Genomic DNA, 22,855 nt, shown 5'->3' with positions numbered 1-22,855 from the left:
TATGTGGATTGGTTGTCTGGAACAGCACCACCAGTAAAAGATCCTTCTATCCTTGTCAAAAGTTATTTGCTGTGTCTCTTTACTACAGTCTCTACCCTATTTACAGATTCACATATAGTTCATCCAGCAGCAGCAATGCTAACACATGAAATGTGTGTTAGTAGAAATGCTGCTCCACAAATTTTCAATTTCATATGTGATATGCGGCATTTACTCAGAGTTCACTACTTGTGTTCTCTGGCCATTTTGGCTCTCGAGTACATTCTGAGCATGATGTATATTTGGAATACCAGAAGTCTGACACTGTCATACCTTCTCTGTGACAATTCACTTTGAAAATGGTATCAGGCAATGATCTAATTTTTTATACACATTTAATTCTTACATTTAGTACTGAACACTGAGTCTCGCTGTGCATGGGAATGACAATAAAGGTATCCATATTTGTATTTGTGTTGCAGCTGTTTTTCAGCATTCCATTTACATACCACACTCGTCCCTTCTGAATGCCAGTCAGGAATCACTGGAACTCGGGGGATTCATTTTAGTCCTGCAGCAAAGGTTTCTGAACGATTTATTAAAATATACCGGGCTTGCTAAAAATAATCTCTTTTAGTAATCTCAGAGTTAATTCTGTGGTTGCTGTGTTGGTGTCTCTGATTTGTGCATTAATAAAAATAAACTTAAACTGCACTTAAAAAGACTTAAACGCAAAGTAGCCAGTAACTTATCAATGGCTTTTCAATGGCTTATCAATTACTTTTCAATGGCTTTTTTTAATGACTTTTTAATAACCTTGCTCACACTCATTTAAAACTAAATCTTGGTGCCTGACCCTGATCTTAACTTCTAATATGCAAAAGCAATATTCTACAGATTTTATTTGTACAGGTAAAAAACATACACAGTTACATACAGTACAAAACACATTGTACTATATCCATTGTACTCAGGAACACACACACACACACACACACACACACATATACTGCTGGTATGTGTGGTGAACATTGGCAGGGATGATAAGCATATATCTATGATATATGATAGCTGCACAACTGCAGTGTGAGTACATATTTGTGCATTACCAGCCAATTGAATCATTTCATGAAGATGACCACAGCAAAGATGTTGAGAACTCTTATTAAATTACAGGATGGCTGATGGTATTTCAACCTTGCATGTAAACAGTATCTTCACTTAGACAATAAACACCAGATATGAACAAGTCACAATTACAATTACAGTTCTCTGTGTAAGACCCACAGGGCAAGTTTTAATGACTCCCTGCTATCTGCTTTTTCTACTTTTAATATCAACCATACATATGGAATATACTTATATAAAAACAACCAAAACCCTGATTTAAAGGACTTGGACATGAATTACTGTCCCATAAAGATAAAAACAGGCATAAATGCTACTTAGTGAACTGAGTATTTCATGTTAACAGTGGCAGCCTCAGAGAGCTACAGGAGGAGCTCCCCTGTGGACAGTGGTGCAGGTACGAGGTGTTTAGGAGGATAGGAGGTTTGCTGTGCGTTTTCACTTGGCCAGACGCAGCCCTTCACGAGCCCGTCCTGTTGGCCCATGCCGGGAAAGAGTCCAAGTGGAACATGGCCCTACCCCAGGTGTTGATGGCCAGCATGGTGCAAAGGATCCCAATAATGTTCATCGTTATGCCTGCCTTCGTCTTGAAAACATGGAAATCACCATGTGCTCACTCAAGCACCATGCAGGAAAACACCATGCGAAAACGTTACTGTAAACTATCTAGATGCTATAGATACACAGAGTGGGGTCAAGCACACGGGAACTTAGTCCTTACATTTAATACTATAATCTAATATTAACTCTGACCCTTGGACTACAATAGAACAAAATATTTTTTACTTTTCAACAATGAAGAATCATTTGCAATCAAGAAGTCATATGCTATCTTTAAATGTAAGTCAAAATGTAATCATAATTACTACTGAAATACAGATTTCAGAACTGTGCTCAGCAATCTCATTAGCTACGCGAGAAGCAGAAGCCATGTTGCAAATCTCACCATGTCTGAAACCTTGAGGTAGCCGTATGAGAACACAATAGCGTTGGGGGGCGTCGCCACGGGTAACATGAAAGCAAAAGAGGCACTGAGCGTGCAGGGCACCATAACGTAAAGGGGATTCACGCCAATCGACTGGGACTGTAACAGAGAAGTTACAAAAGAAGACCTCATATGGCTGATTTTTGGCTTAAAAGAGAATGACAACTGCTCTGGTCTAATTCTACTGTCACTGAGTCAGACGTCTGACTCAGGTTGCGGTTTTCTGTGCTGTGCACCTTCATTTAGGGTGTAATTAAGCTGAGATTTTTCAAGATAATGTCTAGACTGAATCATGTCTGCCAGAGAGCAGCCCCTCCTACCACACAGCTGATTTGTCAACCATCATATAGTGCTTGAAGCATTGCAATTTAGGCTTTTAGGACCTGACTTTGATCTTGTTTTTGGATGTAAAAGAATAGAGAAGATCCAGGCTTTGTGTGCATGGTGAGTGTGTGTGTGTGTGTGTGTGTGTGTGTGTGTGTGTGTGAGAGAGAGAGAGATCAAAATCATCATCATTGCTTGCTAATGCAGACATGAAGATGTTCCTAAACATGCTTGAACATGCAGACTGAAAGACAAAGAATAATAACAACAGAATAGTAAAGAAGCTTACAGAATATGGATGCAGACAAAATCCATGAAATATGGATGAAGACAAAAAAATACCCAGATCTCTAAATGCACTTAGTCCTTAAGTTTTCATTCCTGTAAATTCTTTAAATGCCTTTCACGGCATACTCAGACTCATCATTTAGTCTTCGACTAAGTGATTCTTGAAACACTCCAGACTGGTCCACTCAGAACAAGGGCTCATTGTACAGCTTTCTAAGTTAGCCAAATGAAAGCAGAGTGGTGCAGTGTACACAGTGTGGGGAGGACGGGGCCCAATTCAGAAGACTGTGGGGATGGGGTGCCGGAAGAACTGGGCTGGGTGAGAACTTGGCTGGCTGCTGGAGGGGCCTTGAAAAGGGATTAAAGTAATTGTGTGAGACTGAATGTACAATTGGGTTTATAAATCTAGGCCTGGAAATTGCTGCAGTACCTGTATTTTGGTTGGAACCAACAATGGGTATATATGCACATCAAATAACTACTGCAGCATGCCACTGGAGTCCTTTTTTTTTTTTTTTTTTTTACACTCTTACCATAGAGGCCAAGACAGGGAGGAAGATAGTAGCTGTGGCTACATTGCTGGTGCACTCTGTCAGTATGGTGATCAGGAGACACAGGACGATGACCATGGCCCAGGCAGGTATATTGTGCAGGGGGGTTAACTGATTACCCATCCACGTGGACAGGCCTGACTCCTGGGAGAAACAGGGACAGTGTACAAGACCAACACGTGAGTAAGTTGTTTATTTATTTGAATAAACATATCTATTTTTCCTATGAAGAAAGAAAACAAATGCAGTCTGACAAGTTAGGTAGTGGCACTACATTTGTATGTCTATCTGGACTTTATGCATGAATTCAAGTATGACTACTACTACTAACAACAGCAATAATAATAATAATAATAATAATAATAACAATAACAAGTTAATAACAACTAATAGTTGGGGGAAGGGGGCTGGGTTACAGATGCTGAACATCACCTCGCTCCCTTTGGCTAGAGCAAAGCCTCCCCCCAGAAGCAGCACTATGTTCCAGGGCATTTTCTTCTGGGCCACCTTCCAGGTGAGCAGGGCTGCCGTGGCAACAGTAAAAAAGGAACCCTCAAATCGGAACACTTGGCATGCGCGTCACTATGCTGTGTATATTTTTAGGTGATGGGAGAGCCCCCCCCCCCCCCCCCCTCCGCCACCTGGGCCGGGGCCAGCAGGAGGCCAGCAGAAAAGAAGTGACGGATTCGAGGGTAGGACGAAGAGGAGCAGAGCCACGAACACTGCCACCGTGGCGTCCGTCACGAACCTGCGGGTTCAAACACTGACATTATCCATCGGTCCAAGTTTACGTTAACCGCGGCAAGCCACCCTGCATCCCTGACGCGGCGTTTCTCCCCGCACGTCACAGCTATGGTTCTGATGAACTGACGACTAAAGGAACGAGAGCCTATCCGGGCGGCGTGACCCATACTCAGCATCCGAGTTGAATGTGCACGTGGCCCAGCCGGTCACGAAGCCGGGGTCGCGGGTGAACCATAGCCCCACGAGGAGGGCGAAGAGTCCCAGCACACTCAGCTCGCCAGACGACATAGGCCCCAGCAGCCGGTGCTCCTCCCGGATTACATTATAAGCGGCGATCTCCTTCTGGGTCTTCACTGAGCCACATCCCCACGTCTTTTTAAAGCTGCAGAGAGGAGAAACGGCAGAGCGACAGGTGACAGAGAAAGGGGTGGGGGGGAGGCGGGGCTCGGATACCCCAATTAAAAAGGGATTAAAGATTAACAGCACTCACTCGAACCCCATGTACAGAAACTGAAGCCACAGCCAGGCCAACAACAGCATGATGATCATGTTGGGGAAGGCAAAGCCAAACCAGGAGGCGAAATTGATGACATCGGCATTCTGAGGAAACAATCTGGGGTGAAGGGGTAAAGGGGCGTGTCACATCATTCGTCTCATGAAGGGAGAATGAGAGAGGGAGGAAGGGATTAGGCAAAGGGAGAGAGAGAGAGAGAGAGAGAGAGAGAGAGAGAGAGAATTCAAGCCAAAGGCAAAGGAGGGAGGGTTAGAGGAAGTTCTGTGAAACCTGACTTCAAGTAAGTTCAAGCTTTAGAAACGTCGTAGCTATTAATTATGCACGATACCCACTGGCTCATTTGTCCTTTCAGCACCAGGTTAGGGCCGGTGCCCGTGAGCGTGGCCGTGCCCCCGATGCTGGCAGCGTAGCACACGCACAGCGTCATGCCTTTACACGCCGGCCACCTCTCCGCAGCCTGGCGGCGTCGGGACGCCTCGGCGTCTGGGCTGCTCAGCACCGCCCCTGTAAGGCCAGCAAACACACACAAGTGCACTAAAAGGCATTGGCTCTTGCATCCTGCGAGCACATATGAAAATCCACGTGAGTCCTATTTAACATGAAAGGCAGAAAATATTCCATGACTCTGAGCACCTAATCGACCCGTCTAAAACCTCTCCCCTTGAGTAAAAGACTCAGGTATTTTATGTTTTTATACAAAGTGCCAAAAAGACTATCCATTTACTGGAAACCTCCCCAACCATATCCGCACCTTACATCAACCAATGTAACATAAATATTACATTTATGCACCATATGTACATATGTTCAAATGTACCTCTTATTTAGTCTTAATAATTAGATGTTTTGACTTTGTGCTGTCTTTTACTTTATATTCTTTGTATATACTTTATATTACTGCCTTTTTTTTTTTAACAGAGGGCACCTGTTTGTAATAATTAGTGCTTTGTTTGGTTGTTTTGTGTTAAGGCCTCTGACGTGTCAACTTTCCACCTCCCCTTCCATGGAGCTGTGAGCAGGATCGAAAAAACACATAATGCAGAGTCTCCCTGTACTTTCTAAGTATGGCCCGGTGTCTTACCTTGGCCGCCTTTATACTTGGCCAGCTGAAGGTACTGCGTCTCTGGAGCCTGGCTCGGTACCTCGCCGCAGCCCTCGGGCTCCAGCAGAGGCTCGGGGCGGTCCGGCGCGGCCTCGCGGCAATCCAGCTGCTCCAGCACGGCCTGCAGTATGGGCACCATCATAGCCGTGGTGGCCGTGTTACTGATCCACATGGAGAGGAAGGACGTCACTCCCATGAAGCCCAGCATCAGACTGCGTCCGAGCACAGAGAGAGAGAGAGAGAGAGAGAGAGAGAACGGGAGTGAGACAGAAACAGAGACTCTGCTCAACACAGAGTCCTAAACAGGGCTTGGGAACTGTGCAGCGGGCCGTGCAGCGGACACCCACAGTGCTGGACGCACTCCGACGAATAGCAGCACACGGAGTGCGATGCGCTTGTGCAGGTTCCAGTGCTCCACTGCCACAGCCACTATCAGACCACCCACAAACAGCATGTTAGTGTCCTTCAGGTACTGCATGCACACCTGCGCAACGGAGGCAGAGCAGAAGTGCAGTCAGGTTACCGATGACCGGCTGTGTACACACCTGCGCAGGCAAAACACAGCAGTCGTGCGCAGGAACCGGTGGGGGGGGGGGGGGTGTTTCTACCTGTTTGGACTGCATGATGCCCAACAGGGGGAAAAGCAGAGCAGGCAGGAGAGCAGTGACAGCCAGCGGAAGAGCCTCCGTACACCAGTACACTGCCATCAGGATGATCACATAGGCGCAGCTGGCCTCCTGAAACACACGCGCAGGCCCTCAACGACGCCAACAGGCACCACAGTCGATGGGCAGGCTTGCAGTGAGAGTGCGCAGACTTAGTTGCACATGACCGAGCAGTAATATGGATAAACAGCAGATCAGAGTTTTTAACGGCAATATCAGACAAGCAACAACTGTCCTAGTACTATTGCAGCTTTTATTGCATGTTAATAATATTCCAAAAAATGCATATGATTAGTTATGTCTATTGGTCAGTATTAACTTTGCTGTATAAAGAAAGAATCTAGCAATTGTCAATTGTTCCTTTGCTTTACTATAAAAAAAAAATTAAAGAAAAGTAAAAGAAATACATGGTATGTTGCAATGTTACAGCTGTTCCAAGGCTGGACAATGTTCGGCCGTTACGCTTAAGAGGTAAATCAAAATACAAACGCCAGAGATGTACGGTACGGTGCTGCACTGGTTGGTCGCAGTACTCTCCAGTTGACGTGGTTAGCATGTGAGACAAGTAAAGATGTCATAAATGTGCCAAGATAAACAGTAAAAAAGTTAACTAAACATGTTAATATATTTCATTGCATCTGCTAAAATGGCGATTTAACATACCGTTGTACCGATAACAAGGGGAAGAGGAAGAAGCATCAAAGGAGTGAAGACCAATATTAAGCCATGCTTGAGGGTCCAGAGCGATTTTAGCACTGCAGACATCTCTAAAAGAAGAGGGATCCTGTTTCATGTAGTTGCCGGACCCTCTCTTTTTAACTAACCCGGGGAGGGGGGGGGGGGGGGGGGGGGGGTGAGAGAGAGAGAGAGAGAGAGAGAGAGAGAGAGAGAGAGAGAGAGAGAGAGAGCGCGAGAGAGCGCATATCAAGGATGCAAGCACGCTCCCTGTCGCAGGACGTTTTGTTATAGAGTGAACGCTTTTCAAATAGGACCGGACAGGTTTAGCTGCGTAGGGTAATTCTTGAAGGAAAACTTGAGCATTTTCTATAAAGTAAAGGTGACTCTTAGACTTTTACGTACTAAGTTAGCCTTTTAAGCACTACGATTATTCCAGCGTTTCTCAGGTAAAACTGAAAAGCAATCATTTTAACTCATTCGCAGTAACAGATCTAGTGGTGTATGATTACTGTTTGAATTTGTGAATTTGAGTTACATTATACCGCCGCCTTGTGGAGGAAAAGTGGTTTTGATCTGTAGTAAGTTTGCTATATTTTCATGCGATATCTTAGCTGTAATTCGCTATCATAGATCAGACAAATTACAGTGTAATAGTTATGCAATTTGTGGTCATTCACTCCAGAATAAACACTTGGCTAAATAAATGAAACTTGTAACTGGAAACAATTGAATTGGTTTCACTAAGAGGCCATCGCCAAGAATATTCAGAATGGGTTGCTTGTAGTCACATGAGCACTTACAAGCATGAGGAACTACAACGTCAGGGAAGTCTGAAGACAAATGCCAAGTACAAGCAGTGCTTCTGAATTATGGCAGGAGGACCCCGTATAAATATGATAATATTAAAATATCCTGTTATATAACTAAAATGTATCATAGAAACAGCCACGTATAATGAATATTCTAAATGTTTTGCGCTATATAATCATAAACCTAAATATAACCCTGTGTACATCTCTCCTTGCCTAAGCTTATGGCAATCTTCGTAAAAAAAAAAAAACTGAACGGGGAAATCTTCCCTCACATGTCGACAGTCACATGAGTGTGTAAGAGGATTTTGAAAAGTTGTTTGGTGACAATGCGCACCAGTTACGTTTATGCATAAATCTGTAAACCAGTTTGCGGGACAAAGGTACGTAGCTGTTGGAGAGAGTAAATCCACATGTAAGGAATATCATATATGATTATATATATATATATATATATTTTAAGGAATATCATCTATGATTATATATATATATATATATATATATATATATATATATATATATATATATGGTATCATCTATGATGCGCGGTTGTGCACGCAATGCGAGGAGAGTCACGTGTTTCCCCAACTCCACATCATGGCTTCTTTCATTCTAGGAAGAGCAAAATACTGTCGGCTGCCCAGGATCTGAAGTCCTGTGAATTTCGCTGGACTTCACAGCAAGCTTGTATGGCGTAATTAAAATCCACTTCTACGCCAAGGAACAATGGCGTCTACAGCTATGGCAGCAACTCTGACCCACAGCAGTTTCTGACCAGCTGACTACAGAGGTAGGAAGCTGCTAGCTAGCTGGCTAGCCACGCTCCTCAGCTCACTAACGTCAATACTGTCACTGTCTGGCTGGCCTCGGTGGGGTTGTTCCCTTAAATTAGTTGACTTTCGTGTTTAAATGACCAGTCCTACGGTCAGGGGGGCATGCATTGTAACGTCTAACTTTATTGGTGACGAGAAATGCTCTTTCTTACTTTGAGAATCGGTCGGCTAAACAAACCCTGGCTGGTATGATCCTGCTATGTTGTTGGGGAAAGTTATTTCCTGTGCGCTCTTTCGCCAAATCTTATCAAACCAGATACACGTGCAATTACGGTAGCTAATAAGATGAAAAGTAACATGGAGGTTCTTCTCAGAACATGATTGTAATCTTTGTTTTTTAATGTATACGGTCTCTATTGTGCCTTGTGCTTTGAGCAGTTGACAGTTGAATCCCCAATTGGATGCCTTCGTAATTTGCTGCGTTAGATTACGTTACATGTTTTGTTTCTTACATCGGTTTTCTTGTGAAGCTCACAGGCTGTGGTCCCAGTCTAGTGTTTGTACAGTAAGCGACCGAGGTCTTTTTTTTTTTATCTATTAAGGAACCTTTGATTATGCACATCAGAGTTTACATCCTAATATGACTGGATTTTTGTGACGTACACATTAAATATGAATGTTTTGCTGCATATTTTTCCTGTTGTGTTTTCTTTTCACAGAGTTCACTGAAGCAAACAGTCCATCCATTTCTAAACTTCTCATGGGGGTATAGGAGGGTCTGACAGTTCCTCTTCTGGAGGAGCAGGTTAACACCCCGACTGCAAAACTCATACTTGCTCTGGTTAAAACATAAGAGGCTGTCATGAAGTGGCTGACCTCAGCATTTGAGAGGGACCTGGGAGTTGACCAGCGGCAGGTTGGACCCGGGCCACGGCCGCAGGAACTGGTGGCTCTGGTTCCGACCCGCTGGGTGATGGGGCTGAGAGAGAGGAGAGTGACTCGCTGTGCTCGTTATGAGTGCGTTAGTGATGGAGATGTCCGCACTCTTCTCCAGCGCTCTCAGGTAAAGCTTCCACCTGGCTGGACTCGTGTTTGCATCCAAGGCCTGAGGAAGAGCAAGCTGGGCTATAGGCTTGCCAAAGACCATATCTCCCAGGGAGAGGAGCTCTCCCAGGACTCCTTCATGAGACAGATGCAGGAAGTGTCACAGTGCAACATCAGGTATAGTGGGTCTGAGTAAATAAAGAATCGTTTACTTGTGGAAAGTGCAAAGGCCTGTAGAAGTTTTTAAAAAATGTAATGGATTTATTTTCAGCTTTTAGTTGTTACTCTGAAACCCTTAATGTTGTGATTTCAAGACCTTTATTAGCTGGCGTTAAGTTTTAGTAATCTGAAACAAGCCATATATCTATATATTTGTTTCCTTGTCCTGCAGAAGTCCTGTGGGTATTGGCAGGCCTGCAGGACATATGTGCAAATGTCACCATCAAGCTGTAAGCGATTCTTTTCTAAGCTTTCCTTTTGCGTTGGCACTGAAGTTCCTTTTTGCATTTTATAGGAATCTGTGGCATGAGGCATACATGAAGCATGTGCAGCCATATGTAGGACCTACTGAACAAACGCAGGTGTTGGCTGCCGATGCTGTTCGCCAGGCTTTGCAGAAACTGTTTGGTAGCACTTTTTTCTCCACTGACCGGGTTTCGCCATCCCTCTCTCCAGCCAGAGAGAAGGACAAAGAGTGTCCTCTGTCATCCAGCTCCTCTGCTCCCAAGCACAACACAGACACTTTGTGTCCAAATGTGCTCCCAGCTGAATGCTTGCTTGAGTCAGCGGAGGTGTTGTATGTCATTCTCCCATACACTCAGTATTCTCTTCATGACATTGTCACCTTCAGTCCAGCTAAGCTGGCTAACAGCAATGCTAAGGTGCTGTTCATTTTGTACCAAGTGCTCACAGCAATTCGCGAGTGCCATGGATCAGGACTGTCATGCGGAGAGCTGTCTTTGCAGGACGTGGCTGTTGATGAGCAGCTCTGCAGTCGTCTCAAGATTTCTCTTGCACATTATGAACAACTGGGAGAGGACAAGGCTGCAGATGAGTATGCAACAGGAAGACAAGTGTCCAGAAGTTTAAAAGCAAGAGATGCTCTAAGTGATTTCAGTAAACAGCACTGCCAGGAATGTTTGGGTGAGCTCAAATCTCTGGTCCTAGACTGGGTGCATGGTAAAGCCAGCAATTTCAGCTATTTGATGGAGTTGAATCGACTAGCAGGAAGACGCGAGGGTGACCCTAACTATCACCCGGTTTTACCCTGGGTGGTGGATTTCACTGTGCCATATGGGAGATTTCGTGATCTCAGGAGGTCAAAATTTCGTCTGAATAAGGGTGACAAACAGCTAGATTTTACCTATGAAATGACCAAAGAAGCCCTTGCAGCAGCAGTGACTGGTGGAGGTGGTGGAGGTGCTTTTCCTTCCGAGCTTGGTGCATCGGTTGGTCCAAGTGGTCCAGTGCAGTCAGACCATCTCCATGTACCTCATCATATTTCAGATGTTCTATCAGACATCACCTATTATGTGTACAAAGCTAGACAGACACCCAAATCTGTACTTTGTAGCCATGTTCGGTCCCAATGGGAGCCCAATGAATACCCGGCTAGCATGGAACGTATTCAGAGTTGGACTCCAGATGAATGCATACCAGAGTTCTATACAGATCCTTCCATATTTCGTTCCATTCACCCAGATATGCCAGACCTTGACGTACCTCCGTGGTGCAACTCTTCCGAGGAATTCGTTGCAGTCCACAGACGCCTGCTGGAGAGCCGTGAAGTGTCTCAGCAGCTACACCATTGGATTGACCTGACATTTGGTTACAAGTTGTCAGGTAAAGAAGCTGTAAAGGCTAAGAATGTGTGCTTACACTTGGTGGACAACCACACCCATCTGAGTAGCTATGGAGTGGTTCAACTATTTGACCAGCCTCACCCACCCCGTCTTGCACCTTATCAGTATTCACCAGCAGAACCTCCAATCCTTGGTCCTGTCAGTGTGTCAGCATGGCAAATCCCAACACTTGAGGCCACAATGGATGACATAGATGGAATAGTTCCAGAGGCAGTTGGATGTGAATCTAGTGGTTGGACATTGGTTGACCGGGATGAAGAGCTTGAGCAAGGAACAGAAGCTCTCGATTCCTTAAGCACTTCAGCTTCTGCTACATCCACTGTAACAGTGCCTGTTGTGAGCTCTGCAGGAGGGAAAGCGATTGGAGAACTTGCTGCTTTGGCATTGTCACCCTCTCATAGTTCTTTTCCTGCAGAAACATCAGGCAATCCCACAAATGCTCTGGGACCTGGAATTAGGAGTACTGTTATTCAGAGAGGGACTTCCATTATTAAGAAGCAGGAAGGTTTTACTGCTTCTTACACTGATGATTTCCGAATAACCTTGCCTGAAGGTTTTAAACCTCTGCAGCCTTTAGAAGAGTTAGAGAAGTTGAATAACTTCCTGGTTAAAGGATTACACTCCCAAGTTCATTGTATAATGGATGTGCACAGCACTGTTTCAAAGGTACCACTGTCTATTGTAGACCTCTTTCACAGAGACATGCAAGCCTTGGGTGTCTTTACTGCAGAAATATTTTATTCTTCAAAACTGCGAGGTGTAAAGCCCGGTACACCCTTGAGTGATCGTTATAAGGCAGTAATGAAGCTTTGTGTTTCCAGTCTTCGAGATGTACCTCTACCGCTTCATCATGCACTTGAGAGCCTTCTGCAGATTCGCAAGCATACATCTGAAACTGATTCATTGAATGCCTGTCCACCATTTCTGTTTAAGTATGAGCCAATATATGAGGGTCTTCCACCACCAAACCCCTGGCAGCTGCTTAGTCCAGTCCTTTCTCCATTTCCCTTTCCAGAATACTTCCCAACACTGCATCACTTCATTTTCTCTTACCATTCCAAGATGGACTCCATCAACACCATTCAGGGGCGGGATATTGTGTTCAACTTGTGGCAACAGCTCCAAACTCTACTACAAGGCGATATCACTGCAGAGGGACTGGAGATTCTCTTACCCTTTGTGCTTGCTTTAATGACAGAGGAATCTACAGCCGTGTATGCTGCTTGGTACCTATTTGAGCCTGTCTCCAGGGTCCTTGGGCCTCGCAATGCATCAAAATACTTAATAAAGCCGCTGGTTGGTGTGTATGAGAATCCCCGCTGTCTGCGTGGCCGTTTCTACCTCTACACAGACTGTTTTGTGCTGCAGCTTATTGTGCGGTTGGGCTTGCAGGCTTTTCTCTCCAGTCTCCTACCTCATGTGCTCCAGGTCATCACTGGATTTGAGAGCTGCAGTACAGGCACAGGCAATGAATGGGATGGGCCTAAAGTCATAAGGCGTGCTGTAAGTGGCTTGGGAGAAGAGGAAGAATTTGAGTGTGAAGATGGAAGGCCGTCGTCGGCTGCCTCAGCTGGAAAAGCAGGAGGAGGGAGTGGGGGGGTTGGCGGTGGCATGGGTAGTGTTGGAGACCCAGGGCTTGTGGACTACTCTTCAGGCATCAGTCTCAGTGACCAGGTCTTTCTGGCAGAAGGTGAGGACTTCCAGAATGGCTTTTATGTCAATAATGGTTCATCTGTACCAGAAGCTGGAGTTTCTGCTAAACAGCAGGGCCAGAATGCTGCAAACAAAGACCAAGACCAGGAGGCCTTTAGCGTGGGGAAACTCAGTGACAAGAGTAGTGCCAGTGAGGCATCCGTCGGAGATGGAGATTCCACCAAAGATCGCGCAAGCATAAAGTCTGCTGACAGCAGTCAGGACCTGAAGCAGGCCAGTGACGATGGAGGAGAACTAGATGACGACGAGGAGGGAGTTGAGGACAAAGAACACTTGGCACAAAACATGCCCAGTCTTGAACTCTCGCTGTCTGGCTGCACGGAGGAATCTGATACCACCGTGGGCACTCTGGAGGGTGACTTCATCAACGGAATGGTCCAAGGAGAGGCAGAGAAAAGCATGGCGGATGATGATGATGATGATGAGGAGGAGGAGGAGCATGACCTTTCAGAGAACTCTGAGGAGAAGGAACACAAGATCTTGTTGGGTAAGCTTTTTTGGAAATGTAAGTCAACTGTTTCCTCTCATTGATTATGTACATTTTATTTATTTTTTTTGTTAAATAAATTTCAGTATTCATAAATAGTGCTATTGTGAGAACAGTTGCGCAGTTGTATGAACAGTCAGTCAGTGATGCTAAAAATATATTTAAATACTTTTTACAGACACTGTTTGCAAGACTGTAAGATGGCTGTCTGCTAAATTGGGACCTACTGTAACTTCTCGATATGTGGCTCGAAATCTGCTGCGACTGCTTAATACTTGCTATATAGGTAGGAACTGGTGCTGATTGATGCATGGGACACAGCGAACCATTTATCTTTATACTGAGGACTGAAGAAGTTGAAATGCGTTATTTTACCAGTAATCCAGTTATTTTACTATGCTTGCTTCTTTCTTCCTGAAGGTCCTGAGAAACACCAGTTTGTGCCATCTGCAAATGAGGAGAGTAGTGTTGAATGTGTAGGGAGTGTGTATGAAAAGAAATCAATTGTTGGTGACCAGACTGCAAAGCCAGTTCTTGATTGTCTCATCTACATAGCCCATCTGTATGGAGAACCTGTACTGACTTATCAGTACCTGCCGTACATTGGCTACCTGGTAAGTTTTATGTTGATAATCATATGTTTAAATATTTGGTGCGTAGCACACAATCGTGCTTAAAAGTTTGAGCAGTTTGGGCTTCTGACTGACAGCATTTTTCTAAGGATCTTTTAATGAATTTTATATATATTTTTGTACAAATAAACAAATAGCCACAATAACAATTAAATGAAACAACAAAACGTATAGCTTTAATTTCATCATCATTGAAAAAGAAGAAGCATAGCTTTAAAAAAGACTCACTTATAAATAACACAAAATCATTCAACAACAGTATGGAGCAGATTCAAAATCACTTTGACTAACCTTAATAAAAGATACCCTGATGCCCAAGCTGTGGGTCACCTATCACATATATATATATATATATATAAAATGTGTGTGTGTGTGTGTATGTATATATACGTATGTATGTATGTATGTATGTATATACACACACACACACACACACACATACATATATACATACGTATGTATACATACACACACACACACACACACACACATGTATATATGTATATATATGTATATGTGTATATATGTGTGTATATATATGTATATATGTATATATGTGTGTATATATGTATATATGTGTGTATAATGTGTGTGTATACACACACTCTAATTTGTGTGTGTGCACGTATGTTCATATTCATATAGCATTCTCTATATGTTAAAAGGAACAGATGTTTTGCTAAATAAAACAATCTTAAGTGAGGTGGCGTCCTCGGTGGCCTCAGTGATGATTACCCTTTAGTGAACAATTGTTTGCTGTCAGCAGGAACACGGCTGCTTGATTCAGACAAGCCTCACATGACTTTTCGTTGGCTGAACATCTAGCTGACAAGCTTGGTGTTGTTCTTTCAGTGACTGCATGGATTTCAGTGAGAGTGTGCCTTGTAAAATCAGAGTGAGCTGTTAAGTGATCACTCAGTAGTCGTATAATGGATGCTCATCTTAATTTCTGTTTTGATTATAAACTACCAATATATGATGATTTAATTTTTGTTTGTGTCTTCCTTCGTGACAGCCCGGACAGTAACCGGTGCAATCATTTTATGAACATACCCTTTCTAGGTGTGTCCGCCTTCCTCATGCCGCCTGAACACTCGCAAGGAGGCAGGCCTTCTAGGTGCAGTGGTGCTGACTCAGAAGATTATAGTGTTCCTGTCGGACACAACCCTAATGGACATGCTGATGAAGATCAACCAGGATGTGCTGTTGCCACTCCTCAGCCTGCTCACCACACCCAAAATGGGGTAGAGTCTCTCACACAATAGAGCTCTTGTTATAAATGCTTGTTTTCCAGATGACCCACCTGTAACCAGGTACAGTGAGAGTACAGCCTTGTTTTCAGTAAGCTTGGGATATTCCCTCTGATCATTTGGCTGTTCCCCTGCTTGCAGCTTTCCCAGCGGAGTGCAGACTCGTACTGCAGTGTGCCTGAAGACCCTGAGTCTCATGGTTCTGATCTGTTTGCGTATTGGCAGAGAGATGGTGCTGCAGCACATGAGCAAGACCCTCTGCCAGTTCTTTCAGGTCTTCTCCTTACTGCAAACTCTTCAGAATCAGGTAACAAGAAACTGGCACCGGCACATAGCAGAATATCGCTGTGTACAGTGTGGCAAGGGGGTTTTATGGGGCTTCACTCGCAGTTCCAGTTTTTGCCCAAAATCTGATCGTTGACTGTTCACATTTATATTTGATTGACCTCTACCTGACCTATGCCATATCACTTTGAGCTGTGCATGAAAAGCACTCGTGCATAGACAATAGAAAAAGTAGTCAGTCCCTCAGTGAAACCTAAATGAATAAAATGGTGGTACAGACAATGGCCATAAATCGTATTTGTACCAGTTGACTAATAGTACAGCTTTTGAGGATGAAAGCCAGTAATAAGGGAAAAGGGTGTTGTTGTTGTTGCATGTTCTGCCCAGGGAGAAGCGGAGGCAGCAGTGGAGGGGCTGGGATGAGCACAGTGAGGAGGAAATGAACAAATCGCATTGAATTTTGAACAAGACCGATAATGAAAGCACTTCCGCTCCGTAGTGTGTGCATAGTCTTAACACGCAACTCGATGCTATGCTGCTTTATTCTTCTTCACAGTGGAGTGTATGCTTTAATAACCTAATAGTTCAAGGTGTATAAGGATTCGTTGCATTGTTTTGCTGTATAGATGGAGACTGCTCCCCGAAGAGAGGTTGGAGACTACATATACCTTGATGTCTGCACTCCCGAGGGAACCGAGATCAGCTGTGAGCTGGCAGTTCTGGAGGAACTACGGGCAGTGTTCAACCCTGAAATGGCTTATGTGTCCTACACGCCTTTCTACTGTCTCATCGGTAAGACACCTTTCTAGCATTTGGCAGATGCTCTTATCCAGGCAGACTGAAGTAAATGTGGGACTCGAACCCATGACTATGGTCTGCCTAGCACCTTGCTCTTCCTGCGACTCCAGGCACCTGTCTTCAGTAAAAGTACTCGGGATACCTTAGTATATCTTTCCTGTGATTACATCATCATGTTAATGCTAAGTCTTTTTTTATTCGGGTTTCGTATTGTAGGTGATGCAGCAATTCGCAGACTGGTTCCCAACTATGAATTAGTGTGGAGCCAGGCTCAGTCCTACCTTGACAGAGCAAGCCCTGGAAGCCCAGAGTTCAACCTGTCCAGCAGTCAGCGAGCGGAGCCGTCGCCTTGCCCCGTAAGCCTCTCCCCAAACTTGGGCCACCCGATTGGCCGCAGCCTCTTCCCCACCACCTCCACCACCTCCACCCCCCTCGGTGGGGACAGCCTGCCCGAATCCAGCACCTTCGGCAGCCACTTGGTGGGGAACCGGATCCAAGTGTCGCGGGACACCGAGCATGGTGGGAGTCCGAACCTGTCTTCTCTGGACGCCTGGGGGAGGCCTCACATCGGCTACCCCCCATCGACGGGCCTCGGTGCCTCCTTGTCAGCTGTTCCCACTCCCTCCCTCTCCTCTTCCTCCTGGGTGCTGAGCCACACTGCGGAGGACAGCGCGCTGAAGCAGGAGCTCCCGCGCAGCAGCCGCTCCCTGCAGGGCAACTGGCTGGCCTACTGGCAGTACGAGATTGGCCTCAACCAGCAAGACCCACACTTCCACTTCCACCAGATCCGCCTGCAGAGCTTTCTGGGCCACTCGGGGACGGCCAAGTGCCTGGCCCCGCTAGCTGGCGAGGACTACTTCTTGTCTGCCAGTAAGGACAAGACCGTGAAACTGTGGCCGCTGTATAATCACGGCGACGGCACTCGGGATGTGGAGCCGCGGCTAACGTACGCGGACCATCGCAAATCCGTCTTTTGTGTGGCACAGCTGGAGGCCTTACAGGAGGTGGTGAGCTGCGATGGCTCTGTACACCTCTGGGACCAGTTCAACGGTGAGAGGCTCACGCGGCTCTCTGCTGCTGGCGAGCTTTTGTAGAGTGAGCCGGCCGCCGAGCCGTTATACCAGTTGTCATTTAAGTGGCTTTCAGTGATTTGTTATCAGTGTACTTTACAAATTGTTTTGAATAGAACATACCAATAGAAACAATAACCTCTATAAAATACTTCCACATATATATACATACATGTGTGTGTGCGCGTGCGTGTTGCCTTTCCTTTCTGTGTCAAGGCAAGCAGATTCGTTCTTATGAACCTCTGGATGGGAAGAATCCCATCACGTCCATCACCACTATGCCTGCTCCTCACTGCAGCGTGTTGTTTGCCAGTGCTGACTCTGTCCTTCGCTTCATAGACCCACGCAAGCCTGGCCTGCAGGTAGGCCCTACACATCCCCGTCTCATCGCACTAACAGCACTGATGCTAGTACCCTCTCTCGCAGAAGGCCGTGCAGGGAGTACCGATCGAGTTCGATTTAATCACGCAGTGTAGATGCCGGCGCTGCGGTTCTCGCATCACTCTGCCGCGCTGATCCTTGTGAGTTTGAGCTCCACCGTTCCTTTTGTTCTGCTCTCAGCACGAGTTCCGCCTGGCCCACAACCACATGAGTGCGGGCCTGATCCGCTGCCTGGCCGTGAGCCCCGGGGGACGGACAGTGGCCGTCGGGTTCTCCTCTGGCTTCATCGTGCTGCTGGATGCGCGGACCGGCCTGATTCTGCGCGGCTGGCCTGCTCACGAGGGGGATATATTGCAAATGAAGGTGGGTGTGCGCACGCCTCAAACGTGTTTCATGTGAAACCGTGAGTGCGCCGCGGTAATGGACACACACAGGTGCTGCACCCTGGCAGTGTGCACACCCTTCTGCCAACTCTAAGGTTCTGGGTTCCATTCCCATACACACTCTATATATCTTCCCTACGCTGGAAGTCACTCTGGATAACTACTCATGCTGAATGCTGTAAATGTATATGTGGAAATTGAATATTATTTGTATGATGTCGATCTGAGCAGTTATTAATAATACACTATATTGCCAAAAGTATTCACTCACCCATCCAAATTGTTAAATTCAGGTGTTCCAATCACTTCCATGGCCACAGTTGTATAAAGCCTAGCACCTAGGCATGCAAACTGCTTCTACAAACGTTTGTGAAAGAATGGGTCGCTCTTAGGATCTCGGTGAATTCCAGTGTGGTACCGTGATAGGATGCCACCTGTGCAACAAGTCCAGTCATGAAATTTCCTCGCACCTAAATAGTCAACTGTCAGTGGAATTTTAACCAAGCGGAATTGATTTGGAACGACAGCAACTCAGCCACGAACTGGCAGACCACGTAAAATGACAGCCCAGGGTCAGCGCATGCTAAGGCGCAGAGTGTGCAGAGGTCGCCAACTTTCTGCAGAGTCAATTGCTACAGACCTCCAAACTTCATGTGACCTTCAGATTAGCTCAGGAACAGTGTGTAGAGCTTCATGGAGTGGGTTTCCATGGACAAGCAGCTATGTCCAAGCCTTACATCACCAAGCGCAATGCAAAGTGTCGGATGCAGTGGTGTAAAGCACACCACTACTGGACTCTAAAGCAGTGGAGACGTGTTCTCAGGAGTGACGAATCATGTTTCTCCGTCTGGCAATCCAATGGATGAGTCTGGGTTTTGCAGTTGCCAGGAGAAAGGTACATGTCTGACTGCACTGTACCAAGTGTAAAGTTTGGTGGAGCGGGGATTATGGTGTGGGGTTGGTTTTCAGCAGTTACGTTGGGCCCCTTGGTTCCAGTAAAAGTAACTGTTGATGCTTTAGCATACCAAGAAATTTTGGACAAGTTCATGCTCCCAACTTTGTGGGAACAGTTTGGGGATGGCCCCTTCCTGTTCCAACATGACTGCGCACCAGTGCACAAAGCAAGGTCCATAAAGGCATGGATAAGTGAGTTTGGTGTGAAAGAACTTGACTGGCCTGCACAGAGTCTTGACCTCAACCCCACAGAACACCTTTGGGATGAATTAGAGTGGGGAAGAATTAGAGAGCCAGGAAACGGTCTCATCCAACATCAGTGTCTGACCTCACAAATGCGCTTCTGGAAGAATGGTGAAAGATTCCCATAAACACGCTTCTAAGCCTTGTGGAAAGCCTTCCCAGAAGAGTTGAAGCTGTTATGGCTGCAAAGGGTGGGCCGACGTCATATTAAACCCTATGGATTAGGATTGGGATGTCACTCAAGTTCACATGCATGCGAAGGTAGACTAGCAAATACTTTTGGCAATATAGTGTACAATTGTAAATAATCAGCTCAAAGCAGATCCTGATGGAGATCAGAACATCAGGTCATGTAGAGTCATGATGCATCAGATTTTTTGCTTTGGGGTTTCAAAATAGGAGAGGTTGTTATTAATAGGCTGTTAAGACATCCTACTTTCAGGATGTCTTAACAGCTGTGAGTGAGATCCAAAGGCCCACAATTGCACAACGTTTACATTTTAGTAATATCTTTTGAAACCCCCCACCTAGGGATTTGTAAAGCTTGTGACATATAGTGTTGAAGATCAAGTCTTTTGAAATGCCTTTTCTAAATGTGGTCTATAGAATGACAACGATGATGATGATGATGATGATGATGATGATAAACCTAATAATAATAATAATAATAATAATAATAAATCTATTAATACCATTCAAACAACATTAATGTATACAGACAATTGAAGGCTTTCATGGCATTACCTATTCAGAACGTTTTGTGATTATTAGATGAAAGCCCTAATAATGGCTTTTTAATAGGGATAGATGAGAGGCCCACCTTCATTACCATGTTTTAGTTCGGAAATCTGTGCCGTAGTGTTGAGCTTTCCACGTGGCGAGCAGAAGTTCGGGTTTTTTTCGGTTTGCTCAGAAGCAGTCAACAAGAGCCTACAGCAAAACAAACTTTATTTAACCTCCATAATCAGGTTCAAGGCTTCTGCCTCTGCCTTTACAGGCCCTGGTTTGGACAAATATAGACAGGAGTTACTCATTAGGGAGACTTTTATGAGCCATGCTGATAATTACTCACAGGCTAGGTTCTCTGTTACTCTAGTATTGATCTCTGTGGTATGAAGTCAGTGTGTCTTGACACTGGTTGGCATCCTTCAGTCTGTCCTAGAAGCAAGTAAAAAATCTGCTTTGCGCGTCTGTCTGTCTGTCTGTCTGTCTGTCTTGCAGGCTGCTGAAGGGAATTTGCTAATCAGTTCCTCCACTGATCACACAATGATGGTGTGGAAAGACCTGGAGCACAAGCCTGTCCACCAGTACAGGACTCCTTCTGAACCCATCCATGCCTTTGACCTGTATGGTGCTGAAATTGTGGCCGGCACTGTAGCTAATAAAATAGGGGTGTATTCCATGCTGGACATCTCTGCCAACTCAGCTAGCAGCACCAAGCTCAGCTCCGAGAACTTTCGGGGCACCCTCACCAGCCTCGCTGTGCTGCCCACCAAACGGCTCCTCCTGCTGGGCTCTGAGAATGGTGCCATCAGGCTACTGGCTTAAGCAAACTTGCAAGACCAGTGCGAGAAGCACGGATGTCGTGTTTTGATAAATGTCTGTTCTCTTCAGGCTCCTCCTCAAAGTGAAATTTTGTGCAAAAGAAAGTGCTTCTAATCCCCCTCTCACCTATCGAGGGGAGTCAATCCGACTGCAGTCGTTTAAAGAGGACTTAGTGCCTCAGTCTTTAGTAAGGTTTCACCGACGATTGCAAATTATCACGCAACATGAATTCCGAAGCAAAGGATCTGCTTCAGAAACCAGTTTATAATTTTTACAGTTTTTACAGTTTATGTATTTAATTCTGCACTAGATGGCTGCACTAGGTTCGAGGGGAAAAAAGTATGATGTAAATTCTTATCCTGGGCGATGATAAATGACTGGCTTCTTTAGATGAGTGGATAAGATGAACTGCTCAGGACTGTTGAGCCCAGCATGGATCTGGTGTAGTGTTTACACTTTCCAAATAGATGTACAAAATCACACAAAATAACCCACTGTGAGAATTTCAGATCAGACCAGACCTTGTCACAGCGATCATGACATCACACATCAGATGCACTCAATGACTATGCAGTATTCATGGATGTTCCTTTTTGTATTCCATGTATGCCATATCATCAGATTTATGCCATTTTCTTCATGAACCATTTTCACAGCTGTGTAAATCGAGTAATTTAACTCATGGTCAAGAAAGTGGACCTTTATGATGAAGTTGTTGTATGCTCAGTTCCAGGGTGTCTTAATGATTGTTACTGCATTTTGGTTGAAGACTTCAGTCTAGTATGCAGTGGGTGAACTGGGATGTTTGTTGTTTTTTTTGTTTTTTTTTTCTGCAGTACTTCTTTAAATATAAAAACTGTTTCTAAATATGAGCACCATGTTAAAATGACGTAGCCAAACACCATAGATTGTCTGTATGCAGGGTTTAAGGAATAGGTCAAGAATCTTAAATCACATGGAATTTACTTTTAAGTGCAGCAGTAAATAGATATTTGCTTTGAATTATTTCCAAAAATGATCTATCCTCATAATGATATTAATTTAACCTCCTATGTATACAAGTAGTCTTAGTTTTATTTGATAATATATGCCTACAACTATGTAACTTGGAAAATAACCAATATTTTGAATATGGAAAATCACCTGTCTCTCATGTGATGTTCCATCCAATATGTATTTCATTGAACCTCCCAGTTTGTAAAATTTAATATGTAAAGACTGAAGTGTTTTACACATTTACTGAAATTGAATTAAAATTAAGTACAATATTGGTAGCAGTCGATTATGATAAGATAATGAAATGAATTCTTGATTAAATTCTCAGTCATAAATATGTTTAGGACTCAGGCCTGGGAATATAAAAAAAGAATAATGTATAATAATGTATCTGGTTATAATTTACATTTTATGTCATTACTAGATGTAGTTAATAGCAAAACTTTTATTAAACCTATTTTGATTGCAAATTTTCCTATCCAGGAAAGTCAGAGACTTTGAAATTCTACAGTGTAGAAATAGAAGTGCATCTTTTAAATAGTATATGAAGTATATCCATTCTACATTCCAGTCTCTCTCTGACATAAGAATTGTGGCACACAGTTTTTGGCTCTCTTGTAATTTATTATTCATTGTGATCTTTTTCACCTCCCTTTTTTTTTTTTTTTTTTT

At 44.6% G+C, this 22,855-nt stretch overlaps 2 protein-coding genes across 5 annotated transcripts; one reads left to right on the top strand and one right to left on the bottom strand.

The window, feature by feature from the left end:
• Nucleotides 1–864: 864 nt before the first annotated feature.
• slc13a5b (solute carrier family 13 member 5b) lies at nt 865–7,091 on the bottom strand. The gene is made up of 12 exons (XM_026997683.3): nt 6,944–7,091; nt 6,224–6,352; nt 5,963–6,099; nt 5,595–5,827; nt 4,846–5,017; nt 4,490–4,612; nt 4,169–4,381; nt 3,897–4,003; nt 3,688–3,779; nt 3,238–3,399; nt 2,054–2,191; nt 865–1,693 (listed from the first exon to the last, which is right to left on the bottom strand). Exons 1-12 carry the CDS (start codon nt 7,043–7,045, stop codon nt 1,568–1,570), a joined length of 1,734 nt encoding a protein of 577 aa, XP_026853484.1. The 5' UTR covers nt 7,046–7,091; the 3' UTR covers nt 865–1,567.
• A 1,265-nt stretch (nt 7,092–8,356) lies between these two features.
• Nucleotides 8,357–22,455, top strand: wdr81 (WD repeat domain 81). Of its 4 annotated transcripts, XM_026997682.3 has the most exons (12): nt 8,357–8,557; nt 9,260–9,761; nt 10,099–13,646; nt 13,825–13,932; nt 14,067–14,260; nt 15,341–15,522; nt 15,670–15,835; nt 16,440–16,605; nt 16,828–17,661; nt 17,898–18,043; nt 18,243–18,425; nt 20,864–22,455. In XM_026997682.3, exons 2-12 carry the CDS (start codon nt 9,403–9,405, stop codon nt 21,188–21,190), a joined length of 6,213 nt encoding a protein of 2,070 aa, XP_026853483.2. In that variant the 5' UTR covers nt 8,357–8,557; nt 9,260–9,402; the 3' UTR covers nt 21,191–22,455. The 4 variants fall into 4 exon arrangements, with proteins under 4 accessions (XP_026853483.2, XP_081555978.1, XP_081555976.1 ...); XM_081699852.1 differs by lacking the exon at nt 13,825–13,932 and having other exon boundaries at nt 14,202–14,260; XM_081699850.1 differs by lacking the exon at nt 13,825–13,932.
• Nucleotides 22,456–22,855: the final 400 nt, after the last annotated feature.

This window comes from Electrophorus electricus, chromosome 17, assembly GCF_041902795.1.
Source record: "Electrophorus electricus isolate QZ-2024a chromosome 17, ASM4190279v1, whole genome shotgun sequence".
Classification (NCBI taxonomy): Eukaryota; Metazoa; Chordata; class Actinopteri; order Gymnotiformes; family Gymnotidae; genus Electrophorus; species Electrophorus electricus.
The sequence above is the reverse complement of the archived record's forward strand: the minus strand, read 5'-3'. Positions and strand labels throughout refer to the sequence as shown.

Excerpts from the sequence above, each read along its gene's own strand:
- slc13a5b (XM_026997683.3), bottom strand. The coding sequence starts at position 7,045 with ATGTCTGCAGTGCTAAAATCGCTCTGGACCCTCAAGCATGGCTTAATA. Across the intron at positions 5,828-5,962 it reads GTCGGAGTGCGTCCAGCACT|TCTGATGCTGGGCTTCATGG; the intron begins GTGGGTGTCCGC and ends GCTCGGACGCAG. Across the intron at positions 4,382-4,489 it reads TTTCTGTACATGGGGTTCGA|CTTTAAAAAGACGTGGGGAT; the intron begins GTGAGTGCTGTT and ends TCCTCTCTGCAG.
- wdr81 (XM_026997682.3), top strand. The coding sequence starts at position 9,403 with ATGAAGTGGCTGACCTCAGCATTTGAGAGGGACCTGGGAGTTGACCAG. Across the intron at positions 14,261-15,340 it reads TGCCGTACATTGGCTACCTG|GTGTGTCCGCCTTCCTCATG; the intron begins GTAAGTTTTATG and ends TACCCTTTCTAG. Across the intron at positions 16,606-16,827 it reads GCCTTTCTACTGTCTCATCG|GTGATGCAGCAATTCGCAGA; the intron begins GTAAGACACCTT and ends TTCGTATTGTAG.